At 43.2% G+C, this 19,166-nt stretch overlaps 1 protein-coding gene across 1 annotated transcript in view; it reads right to left on the bottom strand.

Moving 5' to 3' along the window:
• The window catches only part of LOC311229678 (copine-9-like), a gene marked incomplete at both ends in the record, with an annotated part of 679,647 nt that overhangs the window by 530,742 nt on the left and 129,739 nt on the right, over positions 1–19,166 (bottom strand). Inside the window, one exon of the mRNA XM_084315753.1 lies at positions 4,615–4,661. Coding sequence (XP_084171879.1) covers positions 4,615–4,661 — 47 coding nt within the window. The remainder of the gene's footprint in view (positions 1–4,614; positions 4,662–19,166) is intronic.

Below are 19,166 nucleotides of genomic sequence, written 5' to 3'. Positions count from 1 at the left end.
CAACTGTGAGCCAGGAGAGACCAGCATGCATACGGTTGACATTGGACCTTAGTGAGCAACCCAAAGCCAACCGTGCTGCCCTGTTCTGGACTACCTGTAGTCTCCTGATCTCACCTTTGGTGGCAGATGACCAGATCACCGAACAATAATCAACATGACACAGGACTAGACTCTGAATAATCTGACGTAGAAGAGGACGATCAACAAAAGAAGCACATTTTCTAACAATGCCTACAGCTCTTCCCATCTTTGAGACAATGTTAGTGATGTGGTTTGACCAAGATAGAGTACTATCCAGTGTCACTCCCAGGAGCTTAATGCTTTCAACTTGCTTAACGATGGAGTTACATGAATTTAAAATAAGCTTTGGGTTACAAGACAACCCATGCCTCGATCCAAACACCATGCTTTTTGTCTTAGAGATGTTCAGTACAAGCCTGTTAGCTACTATCCAATCATTCACATCATTAAGTTCTCTGCTCAGGACTTCATTAAGCATACCATTTGATGGAGAAGCATAATACAAGGTGGAATCATCTGCATATTGGACCAATTTGGCATTCTTAGTAGCCCACGGTAGGTCATTGGTGAACACTGAGTAGAGCAGAGGCCCTAGGGAGCTCCCCTGTGGAACACCACACTCCAAACTTCTACTACTAGATAGGCTGCCATTCAAATAAACCTGCTGAGATCTGGAGGACAGATAACTCTGCATCCACATCAAAGCCAGGGGATTAAAACCATAACATTTAAGTTTATCAATCAAGAGCGAATGGTCAAGCACATCAAATGCAGCACTGAAATCTAAAAACACAGCTCCCACTATCATGGAGTTGTCAATAGCTCTGAGCCAGTCGTCAGTCATCTGAACTAGAGCAGTCGATGTGGAGTGACCAGATCTGTATGCATGTTGAGACTCTGTAGCCAGACTGTTAAACTGAAAATATTCTTGGATTTGTGCAAAAACACACTTTTCCATGATTTTGCTTAAAACTGGTAAAATGCTTATAGGTCTGGAGTAGCCCTCATTAAAAACTGATTTTGAGTCTTTGGGTAAAGGAGTAACCTTAGCCTCCTTCCATCTCTTTGGACATAGTCCCACTTGTATACATCTATTAATAATATGACACACTGGACTTGCTATGATCGTAGCAGTAATTCTCAATAATTTACTATCCAAGTTGTCTGTGCCAGCTAACTTGCTGTCAGGTAGAGCCTGGAGTAACCTTTCAATATCACTAACCTCAACCTGTTTAAAATCAAATTTACACCCTTTATCTTTCATTATGATATTCTTAATTATGTCATTTGATTTTGTATTGTTTGAGATGTGCATTCCCTGCCTGAGCTGAGATATCTTACTTACATAAAAATCATTAAAATGGTTGGCAATATCACATGGTTTGGTTAGGACAATTCCATATGACTCAACAAAAGGTGTACAGACATTGGATTTTCTACCCATAATTTGATTTAAAACATTCCATAGATTTTTACCATCATTTCTCACATCATATAACCATTGTTTAAAATATTCCCTTTTTCTCACCTTATTTAACTTTGTGACTTGATTACGTAAGGAACGGTACTTTTGTCTGTCATCTGCAGAACTGGAACACACTGATGCTTTTTTGGCTATGTCTCTCTCATTCATTAAAATCCTTAAGCTACTATCTATCCATGGGGCTGATTTGTTTCTGACTGTGAACTTTTTTAACAGAGCATGTTTATCTGCTGTTGGAGAAGCTGTGAGGGAAATAATGATTGGGAATGTGGCCACATGAAGTTTTTTATCTTTCAGAAACAACAAGTATATGGCATTATATACTATTATATTTGTGGATACATTTACAAGTCTGAGAATTCCTAAATCTGTGATAAGATTACTGCTATTCACTCTTGAAATATAGCCTATTTGAGGCTTTAGAGGTATATGCTTCTGCTTCAGTCAATGGCTGTCAGTCAAGCTGGTTGACTAAGTGATGTGGATTAGAGCAGGGGTTCCCAAACTTTTCAGGCCGGGGCCCAGAAAATAAGGCGTCAGAGAGCCGCGGCCCAATGCACATCGTCTGGCTTTTTATTTTTATTTTTTTTGCCAGGCGACCGATTTTTTAAGCCAAATATCACTTCAATCCTATTAAGTTAGTTCAAGTTAGTTATTCATTTATATGTGCTATTTATGAGAGGGCTAACTTGTTGCAAAATAATAATGATAATAATAATAGCCTCATTAAAATACTATTGTTGCTTCGGTTGTTTTCAGCGTTTTATGTGCATAATCTGTTATTTAGTTTGAAATGTTCGTTGAAATAAGTAGATTTTTCGTTTTTGTTTATTTATTAAGTTAATATAAAACCATATAGTCACATTTTAGAATACAATAGAATAGAATTTTAGAATACAACTAGAAACACTGTCCTGGCCTGCTTCTAAGTTCAGTGGCCTGACAAAAAAAAGAAAAAAAAGAAAAAGAAAAAAATTAAATCATCTCGCGGCCCACCCGTGGCTGCTCGCGGCCCACCTTTGGGTCGCGACCCCGACTTTGGGAACCACTGGATTAGAGAGTGGAAAGACAGAGAGTAATAGCATTGAGAAATGTGTTGAATTTACTCAATAGAACAATAGCAGGATAATCAAGCATGAGAACAATACAGTACGTCTGTACATTTGAACAAAAGACAAGGGGAACAGGTGTATAGGAGAGAAAGCACAAAGGAAGAGTAGGAGAAGATCCCTAGCAAAGAATCACAGCTTTCTAGACTGACAACTATGTCGATATCAGGTCTTTCTAGCAGGGGACCCCATACTGAGTTAATTCACACTAATATTCTAAATGTGTGAATCACATCCAGAAATGTGTTTGCAATTTTCCAGGAAAGATGTGCGCGCACACACACACACACACACACACACACACACACACACACACACACACACACACACACACACACACACACACACACACACACTATACCAATCACCATAGAGCACACTCAAGTGTTTCTCGGTCAAATCGCGTATTTTAGTCCTTCTGTCAACTACGTTGAGTGTTGATAGAAGTGTTGGTCACATAACATGTTTACAGCTTCTCGATGTTCCATGTTTGTTTACAACTGCAACCCGCAATTTTGTGGCCCCTAAGTGTGTGTGTGTGTGTGTGTGTGTGTATATGCGCATGCATATGTCTGTCTGTGTGTTTGTGTGTACGTGTGTGTGTGTGTGTGTGTGTGTGTGTGTGTGTGTGTGTGTGTGTGTGTGTGTGTGTGTGTGTGTGTGTGTGTGTGTGTGTGTGTGTGTGTGTGTGCGTGTGTGTGTGTGTGTGTGTGTGTGTGTGTGTGTGTGTGTGTGTGTGTGTGTGTGTGTGTGTGTGCATGTCTCTGTGTGTGGATGTGTGTCTCTGAGTGTGTAGGTTCTGCTGTAGGCACTCGCACCCCGAGAGACTGATTGAGCCTCGCTGGGATGTGTGTAACCCCCACCGAGGAGGAAAAGTTCCTTTGATAGCACTGACGCAATGAGAGAGAGAGAGAGAGAGAGAGAGAGAGAGAGAGAGAGAGAGAGAGAGAGAGAGAGAGAGATATTCTATACATTTACTAAACTAAACACTATGTTCTGATCTCAAACATCACCATGTTGTCATTTATTTTCCATCTTTCAGATGCCTGTACGTTTGTCTGTTCATGCTTCAATGATAGATTTTCCTTTTCCAATTAAATTATGTTTGCAAATGTAAACACCAAGGACCACTGTGACTGTCACAGGGCATTCAGCACCTGCACGCCTAGGCTCTGGAACATATCATTTAACCAGGAAAGGCATGAACCACTGACTGGAATAACTACTCCAATCATTTACAGAGAGAGAGAGAGAGAGAGAGAGAGAGAGAGAGAGAGAGAGAGAGAGAGAGAGAGAGAGAGAGAGAGAGAGAGAGAGAGAGAGAGAGAGAGAGAGAGATGGCTGTTACGGTAGTTCTTGAAGTGAAAACTTCAATATTATACTTGTAACTTTTTCTGATTAACATTTTGTTTGGATTCTGACCAAAAAATATATATAACTAAGTTGTACCGATGAGTAGGGTAATGTGAGAGTTTCAGTAGCCACCACAGCCCCAATACTGAGTCATGCCGTATGAAGGTTTAAGCATGGCTTGGGCTTCAAGACAATCAGGGAAGCTTTCAGGGAAAAGCCTATTCCTCATTGGCAGCTACAATTGTCAATCAGTCCATTAACTGATTTGTGTAATCCTTTTCCATGTGAGCAGTCCTGCACCTTTGCTATTCATAATGTTTTGAAGTGCCGCTACGCAACATTTGACCTACTCTGGACTGGACTGTGACTGTGTGGAACAACTGAGAGAGCCCCATTCATCAAAACGGCTGCACGGTATATTGAGCGTGAATGGGCAAACTTCCTACGGCACCATGGTGAAGTGGAGTACCAGGTGACTCGCCCGTTCTATCAACCTCACAATGAGTCCTGACCGCGGACCTCTACATCCAGCAGCTGAATCAAGAAAAAAGAAATGAACGAAATAAATGAAGAGTTTCAGATATGCCCACGGCGGCAATTTCAATGGGACAGCCTGAAGAATGGGACGTACAAATCATCTCCACTCACCTCTCTCCATTCCTTGGTTCCGATGCCCTGCACGTACAACACCACCACTGGGACGAGAGAGAGAGAAAGAGAAAAGAGGAAAGAAAACAATAGAATGAAAACTTTGAATGAGAAAGATAAGCATGCGCACAGTCTATTGTTGTACATGTACTGTTCATAATAGCCAGCTATTTATTTCATCAGTGGTGCCTGCGAACAGCCCACAGCATCTTCAAGGACCACAGCCTTTGTTCTCCCTGTTACTACCTGGCAGACGATACAGGACCACAGCCACCCAGCACGCAGACTGTTCTCCCTGTTACTACCTGGCAGACGATACAGTACCACAGCCACCCAGCACGCAGACTGTTCTCCCTGTTACTACCTGGCATACGATACAGGACCACAGCGACCCAGCACGCAGACTGTTCTCCCTGTTACTACCTGGCATACGATACAGGACCACAGCCACCCAGCATGCAGACTGTTCTCCCTGTTACTACCTGGCAGACGATACAGGACCACAGCGAGCCAGCACGCAGACTGTTCTCCCTGTTACTACCTGGCAGACAATACAGGACCACAGCCACCCAGCATGCAGACTGTTCTCCCTGTTACTACCTGGCAGACGATACAGGACCACAGCCACCCAGCATGCAGACTGTTCTCCCTGTTACTACCTGGCAGACGATACAGGACCACAGCCACCCAGCATGCAGACTGTTCTCCCTGTTACTACCTGGCAGACGATACAGGACCACAGCCACCCAGCACGCAGACTGTTCTCCCTGTTACTACCTGGCAGACGATACAGGACCACAGCCACCCAGCATGCAGACTGTTCTCCCTGTTACTACCTGGCAGACGATACAGGACCACAGCCACCCAGCATGCAGACTGTTCTCCCTGTTACTACCTGGCAGATGATACAGGACCACAGCCACCCAGCACGCAGACTGTTCTCCCTGTTACTACCTGGCAGACGATACAGGACCACAGCCACCCAGCATGCAGACTGTTCTCCCTGTTACTACCTGGCAGACGATACAGGACCACAGCCACCCAGCATGCAGACTGTTCTCCCTGTTACTACTTGGCAGACGATACAGGACCACATCCACCCAGCACGCAGACTGTTCTCCCTGTTACCATACATACCCAATGTGCAATACTGTTGTATACGCTAGTCACTTTTACATACAAATCCTCTTTTACATGTACAGTATGTATATAGTGTTATATCTTTTGCTTATTTTATTCCATGTTTATTTACTTTTTATCGTATACCTTTATATGACTAGTGCTCAAATGGTTCTTGTGCTCCTACTGCTGAGCTGACCTGTTCTCTCGTCAAACACGTTTCATTGTACCATTGACCTTGTGTTAACATTATGACAAATAAAAGAAACTTGAACTAAAAGAATGACAGTGATACATAATAGTATACTAAGCCTGCTGTCATTAATAATACAACTATAATAATAATAGCTTGGATTTATGAAAACCAAGGACCCTTTACAAAGCAACAAAAATAAAATAAAAACATAATCAGAAAAAGAATAGTAACAATGATGGACAGGGAGACGACTAGAGGCCTTCTTGAACAGGTTTTTCAGGGCTGTCTTAAAAGAGTCCAAGGATGTGGCAGAGCGGATCTCAGCCGGGAGACTTGCACCATTGTACCATGTGTAATTTGTACTATACTGTACAACTTTGTACATGGTTTATGTCTTTGTAGCATCATCACCGAGACAAACTCCTGTAAATGTGTCATAGAGAGGAGGGCAAATAACATGGCTCTGCTTCTGATTGCCAAGGGAGCAATGCAGTCTAAAAGACTCCCAGTACTGAAAACTAAAAGGTACACATGTTCGTACTGAACCGGTTCAGTACGGGACCTTCAGTTCAGTTTGCGCTGTGTACCGAACGAATACATTACGTTAATTTAAAAAGCCCCCCCCCCCCCTCCCAAAATATAACTTGTGCAATCGTTCATTCAGCCCACGCACACCACTGAGAGATTACCTGTAATTTAGCATAGCCTCATAGTATGGCGAATGTAAACGACCTGCCTACCTAGAAGACCAGATTTTTCACAATCTAATATTCATTTTACAATCTAATGTATTTTTTATTATTTTTTTGGTTATTAATTTGAATATTCGTTGACAGCCCTACTTAACAGTAACTGCACACTACAGTACGTCACCCTCGAGTGGAACATTGAAAGCCACGTTCTGCAAACTTTCATCCACTGTACCGGAATGAACCATGAACCGTGACTTCAAAAACGAGGTACGTACCGAACCATGGTTTTTGTGTACCGTTACACACACACACACACACACACACACACACCTACACACACACCTACACACACACACACACACACACACACACACACACACACACACACACACACACACACACACACACACACACACACACACACACACACACACACACACACACACACACACACACACACACACACACACACACATATATTCGGGTCAAAATCCATCTCCAACAATAACCTTCCGAAAATCAACAAGGCAAGATGACATACACTGCATACTCAAAGAGGGCAGGTGGACCTGGATTGGCCATGTGCTCAGAATGGAAGCAATCCCAAGAGTCCCATTACACTGGACCCCAGAGGGTAAAAAAGGGAAGGGAGGCCCGAAATAACAATAGAGAAAGAACTCCAACAGCACCAACAGAGCTGGGGGACCACAGAGAAGATGGATAAAGACAGAATGAAGAGGATGGACCTTGCTGCTGTCCTATGAGCAATGTTGAGGATGAGGATGAGTGAGTAAGTGAAGCACAAGGTGGTATTATGGGGGCGACAGTGGCTCGGGAGGTAGAGCAGTCATCTGGTGATCCGGAGGTTCTCGGTTCGATTCCCGCTCCTCCCGCACAGCGTGTCGAAGTGTCCTTGAGCAAGACACTTAAACCCTAATTGCTCCCAATGAGCAGGTTGGCACCTTGCATGGTTGCCACCGCCGTCTGTGTGTGAATGGTTAAAATGTGAGGAACATTTTTGACATCCTGATTTTGTTTAACAAGCTATTGTAGTGTGATGGTTAAGGTTAGTGTTACAGAATGCATGTAAGTCTATGTAACTGTGTGACTGTTACTGTGTGACTGATTATGGCGATTTGTGCATTGCCCTCCCTGCCACAGACGATTTTATAAAAAAAAATATTTACATAAATCTTTTAGAAAATTATGATGATGTATGATAAATATAATAATAATTTAAAAAATCCTGCCTCTGAATATCATAGTCCAATCAGCCGCAGCATCTAATTTTGTTCTGGAATTAATCTCAGAATCACTGTCTGACACTCCATGGGCGACTTCTCTCTGGCTGCGTGCCGATCGCCCCTCAGTCTTCTTGTTCATTCATGTGTTGGCATTTTTTAGTCCTGCCAGCCGTAACGACCCAGCCACCACTGGGCCCCGCACATCCCGCTCCCTTCTCCATTCCCCTCTTCAAAGGAAGAGCAGGAGGAGAACAGGATGAGAGGGGGAAAACAGGGTCAAGCTAAATTAGTAAATACCGAGACAGATGAAATGGTAGGAATTAGTGGAGAGAGAGGGAGAAGGAGTGTGTGTGTGTGTGTGTGTGTGTGTGTGTGTGTGTGTGTGTGTGTGTGTGTGTGTGTGTGTGTGTGTGTGTGTGTGTGTGTGTGTGTGTGTGTGTGTGTGTGTGTGTGTGTATGGTGTGAGGGTAGAAACAGGAGGAAAGTCCACACCAAAGGAATGGGAGTTTAGGGGCAGATGTGGCTGCTGTTGTTGCTAGGCGACTATTGAAAACCCATCAGAAGCGTGGGGCTCTGTTGATAAAAGTTTTAACATTTTCAGCTTCTACGTAGTGCTCAGCACTCTGAACACCAAAAGCTTTGTGCTGTCGGGAATGAGGTAATGAGGAACTATGTTAGCAAATGGTTTATTAACCATCATCTACTCTATGTTTAGGAACAAATAATAGTTAACTAACTAACTAACTAACTAACTAACTAACTAACTAACTAACTAACTAACTAACTAACTAACTAACTAACTAACTAACTAACTAACTAACTAACTAACTAACTAACTAACTAACTAACTAACTAACCATATCAGAAGTGGGGAGAGAAAAATATATGCATTTATGGAGAGTGACTGGGCCTGTCGAGACCTCCAATGCATTTTTATGGTTTTTTTTAGTGCAAGCCCTTACGTGCTTTCGTCATACGTAAGTCACACTAGGCTGAGCGTGTGGCATTCGTTTGACATCACGTCCGGAATCACGCGAACCAGGAAATATCTAACGCTAATAGTTGTTGACTTGTTGTTGTTGTTGTTGTCGTCGAAACATTTATAATAATCACAAGATGAATTCAGTGCTGGATCTAACAAAGTGGATTTATGGAGACACATTTATGGAAAGTTCAAGCCCAGACCACAAAGCTGTGTGTGTGGTGTGTGTGTCAGTCTGTCTGTCTCTCTGTCTGTCTGTCATGCAATATGAAAAGAGGTCAAAGAGTCATGCATTTCCTATCTGATTTGGCTCAGATTTTGTAGGTAGATTGTTCAGTCGGGAAAGAACCTGCACTACTGAATCATCAAAGATCAACAGCACAGCTCCATTGTCAACGGTTTAGCCATTTGTGCATATAGTATTAAGAACCAAGATGGTGACTGACCATATCTCCCTGGTGATGGAGGGTGACGTGAGGTCTTCTCTAACTGCACAATTCAGAAATAAGCCTACTTGGTATTCTCAGAAATATTCATGACTGCATGGCAGGTTTACAGTTCAACATGCAGCATCTCTCTGGGTGGCATTCCAGTGTGAATGTAAATGATTTATGTCCCTGGAGCCTGTGAAAGCCATTCAGAACCTGCTGGATTTGAGATGCAGCCCTTAAGGATGTTTACTGTGTTCTGGCTGCATGACTTTCTTCATTGTTGCATTGTCCACAGAAATTATAAGTGTGTTTTCTTTTCAGCTGTCAGAAAGCACACAGGTCTTAAACGGGCACTTCACAGAAAAACAATGCCGATTTATTTAGCATATAATGTCACACATATCAAAAAGCAGTTCCGCACATGTTAATTTAGTTTGACAGCTATTGAGAGTTAATGAGTTTGAGTGATATCATCGGAGGACACTGAATTAGAGTTCAAAGAAATAATAAAAAGTTGCCACTATGACAATGATAGTTATTTTTGCATTTCTTTACATATATCATTGAATTATGTTGGTCTGTTGTATGGTTGTTTGTGTGAAGTCTCCAATAATGAAAAGGTACATCATGATGTGCGTTTCAGTTATATAACCTAACTATGGATATATTGTCAGTGATAGCTGCTCTAGCACTGGGCAGCTCCTTGTAAAGAACACATGGGTGTTTCAGCCCTGGAGAGAACCATGTTAACAATACATACTAAACAGTGCCCTATAAAGAAAAACACCTTTCAGAACTGGACAGCGCATGATAAAGAATACATGTGTATTTCAGCACTGGACAGCTCATTGAATAAGCACAGAGGCATTTCAGTGCTGGACAGTTTCCTGTGAAGCAGTGTATCTCAGCCTTTTTTGTATCAAGGACCTCTACATTGATATGCATTAGGCTATGGAACCCCATCTGGCATGTTATTGTCCCAGGGACTATGATCTTAGAATAGTTTTATTGTTATGTTATGTTATGTTATATATGATTTTGTCCAGAATTCCCTAACTGTCTTTACTGTACTGTATGAAGGGAGATATAATTTATGTGAACACTGTGAAAACTATGAAAATAGTAATTATTATACATTTTATAATTGTGTGTCTTCTGAATGGGAAAATAATTATGTTGGGGTCATCCTGGGGTCATCCTGGGGTCATCCTGGAACAACCCTCAAGGTTGAAAATAATGGGGACGTTTTAAGAATAATCATTTTGTTGGAGTCATCTTGGGGTCATCCCGGAACACCCTCAAGGTTAGGAACCACTGCTATAAAGAATGCATGGTTATTTTAGCACTGGATAGCTGGATAGCTGTCAACAACCACATTTCCTATTCAAAAATTCACGGACTGGTGGTACCTTTTCCTCCTTCTCATTCTCCTCATATTACTTCTTATACTGTTCTTCCTCCTCTCCTTAAAGGGGAGATGAAGCATAGCGATATAAACATAGTCATAGCATCAAATTAGTATTTAGATAAACCACAGAAAAAAACCACGTTATAAAAATAAGGCGTTTCTAAGAAAAAACTATTTGTTATGTCCATTTATGTAGCATAAATCAAGATGGGCGCCGCCATTTTGTTGCTGACGTCACGGAGATGGTTTCGCCCGGAGGCGGAGCCTCCCACCTCAGAGAATTGCACGCCGTAGCAATATTATTAGGCTCCTCAAATATCGTTATTCATAAAAACACATGTATGTAATATTTTACAGCATTGAGCAACCCCAACAGGGGGATGCTGCATATGCTCTGTCATCTTTGAGATGGCGAGACCTGCAGTTGGCACCTGAGATGGCGAGACCTGCAGTTGGCACTGTGTGAGGCCACGACATTTGAGCAAATTAATAATACTGCATGTTCTGAAGGTCCAGATTAATAATTAGAATTAGTTCAACAGAAAGGTATAGATTAGGCTATCACCTAAAGTCTGTTGGTTGCTATATGAGTTCAGCCTCAACCAAACTCAGTCTAAAGGTCTATTCTGTCTCGTTATCCCCTGCCCGTCGCCGTCGGCAGATCGATGCAGGAGTATGGTATTCCTCCTCTCCCTTGGCAACAGGCAGCACAACACCGTTTCCAACTAATAACGGCACTAACATTAGCAAAACACCTCTCTCTCCTCACTTTTATTCTCCAACTAACGGTTATCTTTTTCTCCGTTCAATATGTGTTGAGTGGCTCGGCTGTATACAAAACTAACGGTATAACTTTGTCTTTGTTCCAATGCGCACTGTAAGCAGCGGCGATACAAGGAGCATATACGGGCGAACAATAAAACAATAAAACACTATCAGGTCAACAGTAAATATATATCTTACAAATAAAACAATATATATCTATAGAGAAAATACAGTCAAACGGTAACGCAGGTGTCCTAAGGCGAGGAGTCAAGGACAGAAACCTCCCGTAGAGCAGAAGGGCAAGTAACAGGTGAACGTGATTTAAAGAATGCTGTATTAAATGAGCCTATTATGGGATCCATGCAAGCTTTCTACCGTGGGTACATCTGGGTGTCCCGCAACTTTTACTCAATTACTTCTAGCCCCGAAAATGCTTAGAAAAGGCAAGCCGACAGCGTGTAAAAAAACTCACCGAAACGGTAAAGTGTGCCACGGGCGCACCGTGCTTCCGATTCGCGTGAAAATATTCACGGGCATAGATGAGAACGTGGGCCACCTATTTGCAATCGATTATGTGTCTCGATTTTGCTCCCACACGCTTCAGCTGGCTGTCACGATGGAGTGCTGTCACAGCGCAGCATAAAAAACATCGCACTTTTACGCAGTTTTTAGCCTATATTTGTATAATCGTTAGGCTATTTGAATCCACCATTTAGGGCTGGTGTATTCAAATAGCCTAACAAATAAAATGTAATATGTCTCGGAACATTGGCCCGCAGATGCACCACTGCAAACCAAAGAAATGTGAACTCAAGAAGCCAAAACGAGTTATAGCCTGTTTTAGAAGGCTATAGCCATACCGCTTAGCCTATATTTTACGCACAGTGTTTAGCCAATTAAATAGGCTAATTGTTTTTTTTATTTGTTTTAAATTTCAGCCTGTCGTTAATTCAGTATTTAACTTCTTGAATTCATATTTATTTAGGCTATACTAATTAAAAACACAAATGTTATGGACATAATTTAATTATCTGCTTATTTATTAATGCTTCAATTCATTCAGAAACGTTGCAGCAAACAATCCATATGTGCATTTGTTTACATAATGATAACGTACATAAATAACATAATATTATTGTATTATTGAGGGAGGAAAAAAAGGAAACTGATACCTACTTCACCCTGTTAGTCAAGTTGAACTATCGCTCTGACTCAGACTGTGGGTGTGTGTGTGGGGGGGGGGGGGGGGGGGGGGGGGGGAGTCTTGCAGATACAACTACAAGTATAATTATATAATATATATTTTTTCTGTAGGTAACGTTACATTTGGTTGACAATTTACTGACTGACTTTCACGACACTCCATATTTACGTAGCTATTTAACCAGCACTATAAACCGGGACCCAGCCCAAACCATCACCATGACGTCACCATCCAGCTAAATCTAAAATGGCGGCGCCCATGGCAAAAACGGGGAAATTACATTTGAGTTTTCAGACAAATAAGCAGGATTTCACATTTGATTATAGGACCATGTCTTACCCAAGGTACACAACAAACAAACTAGGCTCATATTGTTTAAAGGTCCCATGCATTATAAATGTCATTTTTCAGTCTCTAGCATTGTATTATAGTAATAGGAGTTCGTATCAATGTGTTTTAGGGTCTAAATACCATATTGGCGGATTGCTCCGATTCAGCCCAGCCCCTCTCGTGCTCTAGTAAATCGGGTCATTTTGATTTGAAGTCCTGAGTCACGTCATTAGGCGCACAGTGATGCGATTGGCTCTGTGGTTGGAGCTAATGCCCACCCCCATTCTACCTAGACTAGACAGCGAGTGGGGCTGCGGGGCCGAGAGGAAGAGAGAGCCGAGAGGGAGCCGAGAGAAAGGAAGAGAGAGGGAGGGAGGGAGAGAGAGGGGGCACTTGGGGGGGGGGTACCTGCCGGCCGCGCGCCACACGGGAGATTGAAAGAAAGAAAAGAAAAAAGTTGCCCCGTCTCATCAGCGAGAGCCGAGTGGGAGAGAAAGGAGAGAAATGAAGAGAGAAGGAGGGAGGGAGAGAGAGGGGGCACTTGGGGGGGGGGGGGGTACCTGCCGGCCGCGCGCCACACGGGAGATTGAAAGAAAGAAAAGAAAAAAGTTGCCCCGTCTCATCAGCGAGAGCCGAGTGGGAGAGAAAGGAGAGAAAGGAAGAGAGAAGGAGGGAGGGAGAGAGAGGGGGCACTTGGGGGGGGGGGGGACCTGCCGCACGGAGGTCCGCGCGACACACACCTCCGAACGGGAGAGTGATAGAAAGAAAAAAAGGACGAGAGAGGGAGGGGCTTCTCTCTCTCTCTCTCTCTCTCTCTCTCTCTCTCTCTCTCATGGTATAAATGATTATTTGTGTAAATAAGGTTATACGCCGACCATTAAGAAAATACATGTTAGTTTAGGAATAAGGGGCAGGTAACTATATAACTATAAGATTTATTCTTCTTCCTGCTCCTTTTGTCCATGGAATGACTATTTATGATTTTTTAATGAAGAAACTATGATTGTATTATTCCATGTGGCAAATAAAAACTCTGAACTGAACTGAACTCTCTCTCTCTTCCCCCCCCTCCCTCCCTCCCTCTACCAGTGCAGACTGTGGTCTGACTGTCACTCAAAGTGCTTATGGGCGGAGCCAGGCCATAACAGCCTGATTTCTTGAGGCTGAAAAATGATGGTTTCGAGTACTTGATTAGAAATATAAAACAATGAATTTTTTTGAAAAAAAACGTACAAATGTCTTCAATAGACTAACAGGAATTGTGTAAAGTTGCCCAAATAGTGCTAGGAATAGCAGTGCATAGCCCCTTTAACGCTTCATCTCCCCTTTAAACTCCCTCTTCTCTGTCAAAATGTCACATTGTTGTGGTAATAAAATTATTCACTTTGGGAGCATGCAACTGTTGTATGAACTATACTCATATATGCTTCCTCTATACACATTGCTGGAAAGAGGAGAATACCAACTTGTTAACAATACCCTCATTCATTATCTACACCTGATGTCTAACCAGCCATGTTCCATTGCATAGAAAATGTCACCAAACCATGGTTCTTGAGGAAATTGTCTGCAAAGTTGCACATGGGAAAAACCATTGTACCATCTCTGCGTTCAGTAGAAAGCTATCTGGCTGCACGTTAGCCTAGCTTAGAACAATGAATGGAAGCGGACAGTGCCGGTTAGCCTAGGCATTGTCCAACTAACACCTCTCCCGAAGGCTAACCGTTAGCTAGTTAGTTAGTTAGTTAGTTAACTATTATTTGTTCCTAAACATAGAGTAGATGATGGTTAATAAACCATTTGCTAACATAGTTCCTCATTACCTATTCATTAGGCAGGCATTCGACTTCTTTATGTCATTCATTTCAATAGAAATGGTGCAATACTGTGCGTGTTCCCGACAGCGCAAAGCTTTTGGTGTTCAGAGTGCTGAGCACTACGTAGAAGCTGAAAATATTTAAACTTTTATCAACAGAGCCCCACGCTTCTGATGGGTTTTCAATAGTCGCCTAGCAACAACAGCAGCCATATTCCCTGCTGCCTGTCCCCAAGCCTGAAGGAGATGTTGTAAACCCTAACCTTATATGCTCTCTAGATATTCCCTGCTGCCTGTCACCAAGCACTGCCAGCTGAAGTAGATGTTGTTACCCCTACCCTTACATGTCCTATGTTAGTCCCTGCTGCTTGTCCCTATCCCTGTCTAGCTGCATCTTCATTTCATCTTATTTTGTCTTCATGTCTCCATCTCTGCTCCTCCCTCGCTCCACCCCTCCTCTCATCCATCTCTCTTCCCCTTCCCTCTCCTCTAAACCACTCGCTTCTCATCTCCTCTACTTTCCTCTCCCTCTCTCCTCTTGTATTATTTCCTCTCTTCTCCTCTCCTCTCAACACCTCTTCTCCTCTCCTCCCTTCTCTTCGATCAACTCCTCCCCTCTGCTCTCTCCTCCATCCATATACTGTACACCTGTTCTCATCTTCTCATTTCCTCTCTCTATCGCCCATCTCCTCTCCTCCCCCCTTCTCCTCTCCTCTCATCCCCCATCTCTTTTCCTCTTCTCTCACCATCTCATCTCCTCTCTGTTCAGCTCCTCCTCTCTCCGGCCCTCCTTTCCTCTCCCCCACATCTCTTTTCCTCTTCTCTCACCATCTCCTCTCCTCTCTGTTCAGCTCCTCCTCTCTCCCCCCATCTATTTTCCTCTCCTCTCACCATCTCCTCTCCTCTCAGCTCCTCCTCTCTCCCCCATCTCTTTTCCTCTTCTCTCACCATCTCCTCTCCTCTCTGTTCAGCTCCTCCTCTCTCCCCCCATCTCTTTTCCTCTTCTCTCACCATCTCCTCTCCTCTCTGTTCAGCTCCTCCTCTCTCCCCCCATCTCTTTTCCTCTTCTCTCACCATCTCCTCTCCTCTCTGTTCAGCTCCTCCTCTCTCCGGCCCTCCTTTCCTCTCCCCCCATCTCTTTTCCTCTTCTCTCATCATCTCCTCTCAGCTCCACCTCTCTCCCCCCCCATCTCTTTTCCTCTTCTCTCACCAGCTCCTCTCCTCTCCTCTCAGCTGCTCCTCTCTCCGTCCCTCCTCTCCTCTGCCACCCCAGCGCTGCACACGTGCCACTTCAAAGTGGAGCAGGGCGCAGGCGAGGCAGCACCGCTGAGAAAACCAATCAGCATAATGTTCCCAACACTGGCACCATGGGACAGGGGGCGTCCAGCCAGCCGTAATGACCCAGCCACCACTGGGCCCCGCACATCCCGCTCCCTTCTCCATTCCCCTCTTCAAGGGAAGAGCAGGAGGAGAACAGGATGAGAGGGGGAAAACAGGGTCAAGCTAAATTAGTAAATACCGAGACGGATGAAATGGTAGGAATTAGTGGAGAGAAGGAGTGTGTGTGTGTGTGTGTGTGTGTGTGTGTGTGTGTGTGTGTGTGTGTGTGTGTGTGTGTGTGTGTGTGTGTGTGTGTGTGTGTGTGTGTGTGTGTGTGTGTGTGTGTGTGTGTGTGTGTGTGTGTGTGTGTGTGTGTGTGTGTGTGTGTGTGTGTGTGCGTGCGTGTTAGGGATGGGTACCTTTCACATTTGAACCGATACGGTACCGGTACCTGTGAATCGATACCGGTACCCAACAGTACCTTTTTTTGGTACTTTAGTCTCAAGAAATTAAATTTACCTACCTCAGTCGTGAAAAATAAAAATCCAAACTTCAAATAACTACAATTTCGACAGTTTTCGGCTTGCCATTGCTCCGACTGCTTTGTTGTTGAATCAAGTCAAATCCTAGGTAAGCATATATTGTGCGTGTGAACGTTGACATGAAAAGAAAAAAGGTAATTTTTTTTTATTTTTTTGGTATCTCACTTGAATCAATACTCGGTAGTACCGACGTGTTTCGGTTCGGTACCTCAAAAGTACCGAATTCGGTACCCATCCCTAGTGCTTGTGCGTGTGCGTGTGCGTGTGCGTGTGTGTGTGTGTGTGGTGTGAGGGTAGAAACAGGAAAGTCCACACCAAAGGGTCAGAATTTGGTCAGAATTTATTGAAAGGATAGCCCCTTGAGATGCAGCATCTCATTTTAGAGGGAGTCCTATGCACAAACGTAAAACATTACATACAGTACAAGTACACAATACACAATACACACATGTACAGATACAGTTACTGTAGCTTGCTCACCCTCTCCCACCCACACCCCCATTCACCAACTCATTTTAAACAAAGAAGTCAAGTGTACAGTACAATGACCTATCTGACTCAAAGTCAGAAATAAACGTATGTACAAGCAGTGTTAAAAGCATGAACAGGTAGTTTCGAGATGTGAATACAGTGAAGTCTTGAAGCGGCCAAGAGAGGTAACAGATCTGAGAGAAAGAAGAAGGTTGTTCCAGTCAGATGGAGCTTTGTAATGGAATGACCTTCGTCCAGCTTCAGAAAATATTCTTCTGGGAACAGTAAAATAGGGATGTTGTGAATGTCTAAGCGGGTATGGTGATGTATATGGTTCCAGAGACTGTTTCAAGTAAGAAGGACAGTTAAAGTGAACACATTTAAAAAGGAATAGGTACCAGTGAAGTTGCCTTCTTGCCAAGGGATGGGAGTTTAGGGGCAGATGTTTAAGTGGGGAGAGAGAAATTGAAGCATTTATGGAGAGTGACTGGGCCCATCGAGAGAAATTAGCGTGTGTGTATAGACCTTTACAGAAGTATTCTGTTGCTATTCCGTTGCTAGGGTAACAGCTTTTTATTTTCTGTCAGCAACTGTATTAACAGACACTGCAACAGGAAATACATTTTAGAATGTGTATGTTGTCAAGTTAGAAAATGTCTATGTGTGCATGTGTGTGTGTGTGTGTGTGTGTGTGTGTGTGTGTGTGTGTGTGTGTGTGTGTGTGTGTGTGTGTGTGTGTGTGTGTGCGTGTGTGTGTGGAAGCCTCCACCATGAACACAAACACATCTGTTACATTCTGTAGATAATGACGAAGGCTGGTGTTGTTAAAACATTTATAGCATGTATACAGTATTTTGTCCATTACAGGGAAGGCTTGTCCAATGGGTAGCTGACAGGAGGCCCTGTAGGAAAGAAGTTTCCTGGCCAGCACTCCCATTAAGCCCTCCCTGTAGAAATAAAAAAAGAGCATATGAGAGCTAGAATCATTCGTCAAGACTTCCCACATCAAAGGAAATGCATGAAGGCACAGCAAACTAGAGCACACTGTCTTTCAAATAGTGGTATTTCCAAAGCAAGGTATCCAAGCCAGAGCATACTCTATATTCACAACAGACGGGCAGTATGTTAGTAGGACACTATAACATTAGTGTTCCACAGTAGTAACACAGTCATGTCATGTCCTCCAGTGAGGTGTCTCTCCCAAGGGAAAGAACACGGTCAAAATCCCATGTAGTTGTAACAGAATGAGGGCACTGGTAGGTACTGGTACATCCATTTATGGATAAGAGGTACTATAGTAGGCTATGGAAGAGCTACGCTATGCTGCCTGATACACTTTGCCCGTGTTGACTTGAAGAAAAAGAGTGAAGCTTTAAGGGAATAAAAACAATGTACAGCTGTATTTACATTAGCTCAATGGATCTCATTGTTCTGTTCTGCAAAGATCAAGTGCTGAGATATCGTAATGTTGATGATCTGCAGAATCCTTGTATCTCCCAAAAGCCACCTTTTCAAGATTTGTGTGTGTCAGTGGGAGGGTTGATTTTCCCAGTAGTGGCCATGTATTTTTGATGTTTTACTATCGCTATCCAAGGGTCAACATATAAGGTACAGTAGGTGTTACGAAGGATCAGATTAAACCGAATATATATATTTACTACTTGATATATATTGCATAATATTTGTATATCGTTTGATATCCCTTGTGTATTCCTTGTACATATACACGGAATATCCCTTTACCTAGTACAGACCATAATATTTCGTTCTCCTATTGGACAGCGGTCCCTTAGGCGCCACTGCCATACCCCCAAGGTCTAGTTCAAAGTCACCGCCAAAAACATGCCTGGACATGAACAGCTCTGCGCAAGAATACGAGACAGGAATAAGGCTGGTACTAGTTTGTTCACCTAACGTATAAATACGGCGCAGGTGAATACAGAAGTTAAGTTACCCAATAAGTTGAAGCCTCACCCACGATACAACGTGCGGTGAAGTATGGTCTGTTTGGCCCCAAATAGAGCATTGAGAC

The sequence above is a fragment of the Notolepis coatsorum genome (genome assembly GCF_963971535.1).
Source record: "Notolepis coatsorum genome assembly, chromosome: 6".
In the NCBI taxonomy this organism is placed as follows: Eukaryota; Metazoa; Chordata; class Actinopteri; order Aulopiformes; family Paralepididae; genus Notolepis; species Notolepis coatsorum.
Note: the sequence above shows the minus strand (reverse complement) of the source record. Positions and strands in the feature narration are given on the sequence as shown.